This window comes from Mandrillus leucophaeus, unplaced genomic scaffold, assembly GCF_000951045.1.
Source record: "Mandrillus leucophaeus isolate KB7577 unplaced genomic scaffold, Mleu.le_1.0 Scaffold276, whole genome shotgun sequence".
NCBI lineage: Eukaryota > Metazoa > Chordata > Mammalia > Primates > Cercopithecidae > Mandrillus > Mandrillus leucophaeus.
This window is the reverse complement of record NW_012102876.1, coordinates 363,296-364,744: the sequence shown is the minus strand read 5'-3', so window position 1 is coordinate 364,744 and position 1,449 is coordinate 363,296. Positions and strand designations below refer to the sequence as shown.

Here is a 1,449-nt window from a genome sequence, read left to right as displayed (position 1 = left end):
GTGTGAAATGAAACTAACAATACCTGATTCCCGAATCCCTGTAAGTATTTGCCAGCGTGTATGTGAAATACTAAGCATAGTGCTGGAAATACCTGTTAATAATATTACTATTATCATCTGCCCTTATCTGGTGTTGCAGAATAATTCACAGATCAACTTGACAGGTGACATGGCTTTTACCATCATCTTAGAAGAAATCACTCCAGCCAAAAGTCAGACTATGAAAACTAAACAAACTAATATGCGACTGTTACACTTGATTTTTATGCTGGAATTTGTAACTAGGACTGTTTTTTCTTACCTTCTGTGATCCTCGGAGGAAAGCCAAGAGTATTCGGCACATGGGTAAAAGGATAAGGCTGCAGTTGAGGTTAAGAACAGATGCGGAGGCTCTGCTTAGACACAATCCTAGCTGAACAAATAAGGCAAGGTCAGCACACAGTTAAGTACAATAGTAAAGCCTTGACCTGGCTCTACAAGTTACAGGTCTTACCCTATTGCTCTTTTAAGAATCATGCCAAATACCAACTCCTTCAAGAGCCTTGAATAGTCTTCCCTTTTCCTCTCACTAAAACCCCCTATGAACAACTGTTTTCTTTCTGTTCTGCACTGCCTTAAGACTTAGTACTCCTCGCATTAACGATAATGTTACAATCACCTGTAAACACTGTTCCCACAGAAACTCCATTTCTTGTTCTGCCCCTAACCCACTGTTCTGGCTGTTAAGAGTCTTAAGAGTTTCTGTATATACTGCACCTCCACATGCATGTGGTGTTGGACCCTTTGTTCACTGATAACGTCAGTTTTCAAGCAAGTTTTTCATGTGTGTTCTCTCTCTCTGAAACACTCTCAGTCTCCACACAACCCACCCATTTACACACCACAGCTTTTCTCCAAGCTCTGCTTATCACTAACTCTATTCATCTTTCTGGTCACATAGTAAGCACAACTCTTCTAGAGTTCTTTCCTGGCCGGAAACTAGGCAAGAACCCACTGGTATACATGCACTCATTGCTTTCTGTACTTCCCTGATTATGTCTCTAATATTCTTTCTAATCTTTTTAAAATTTTTTATTTTGTTTTTAATTGACAAATAATAATTATATATGTATGGGTACAATATAATGTTTTAATACATGTATATATCATGAAATGATCAAATCAAGCTATTTTACATATACATCCCCCAAAACACTTATCATTTCTTTGTCATAAATTTATTTATTTATTTATTTATTTATTTTATTTTATTTTTTTGAGGCAGGGTCTCACTTTTTCTTCCAGGCTGAGCGCAGTGGTGCCATATGGGCTCACTGTAGCCCTTTCCTCCTAGGTTCAAGTTATCCTCCTGCCTCAGTCTTATGAGTAGTTAGGACGACAGATGCATGCCATGTGGTGAGCATGTTTAAAATCCACTCTTAGTCGGGCATGGTGTAATGCACCCATAGT

At 38.4% G+C, this 1,449-nt stretch overlaps 1 protein-coding gene across 1 annotated transcript in view; it reads right to left on the bottom strand.

Annotated features, from left to right (window-relative positions):
• NOX4 (NADPH oxidase 4) overlaps positions 1 to 1,449 on the bottom strand; it is a 176,353-nt gene that overhangs the window by 128,688 nt on the left and 46,216 nt on the right. The window contains exon 2 of the mRNA XM_011984951.1: positions 302 to 412. Coding sequence (XP_011840341.1) covers positions 302 to 412 — 111 coding nt within the window. The remainder of the gene's footprint in view (positions 1 to 301; positions 413 to 1,449) is intronic.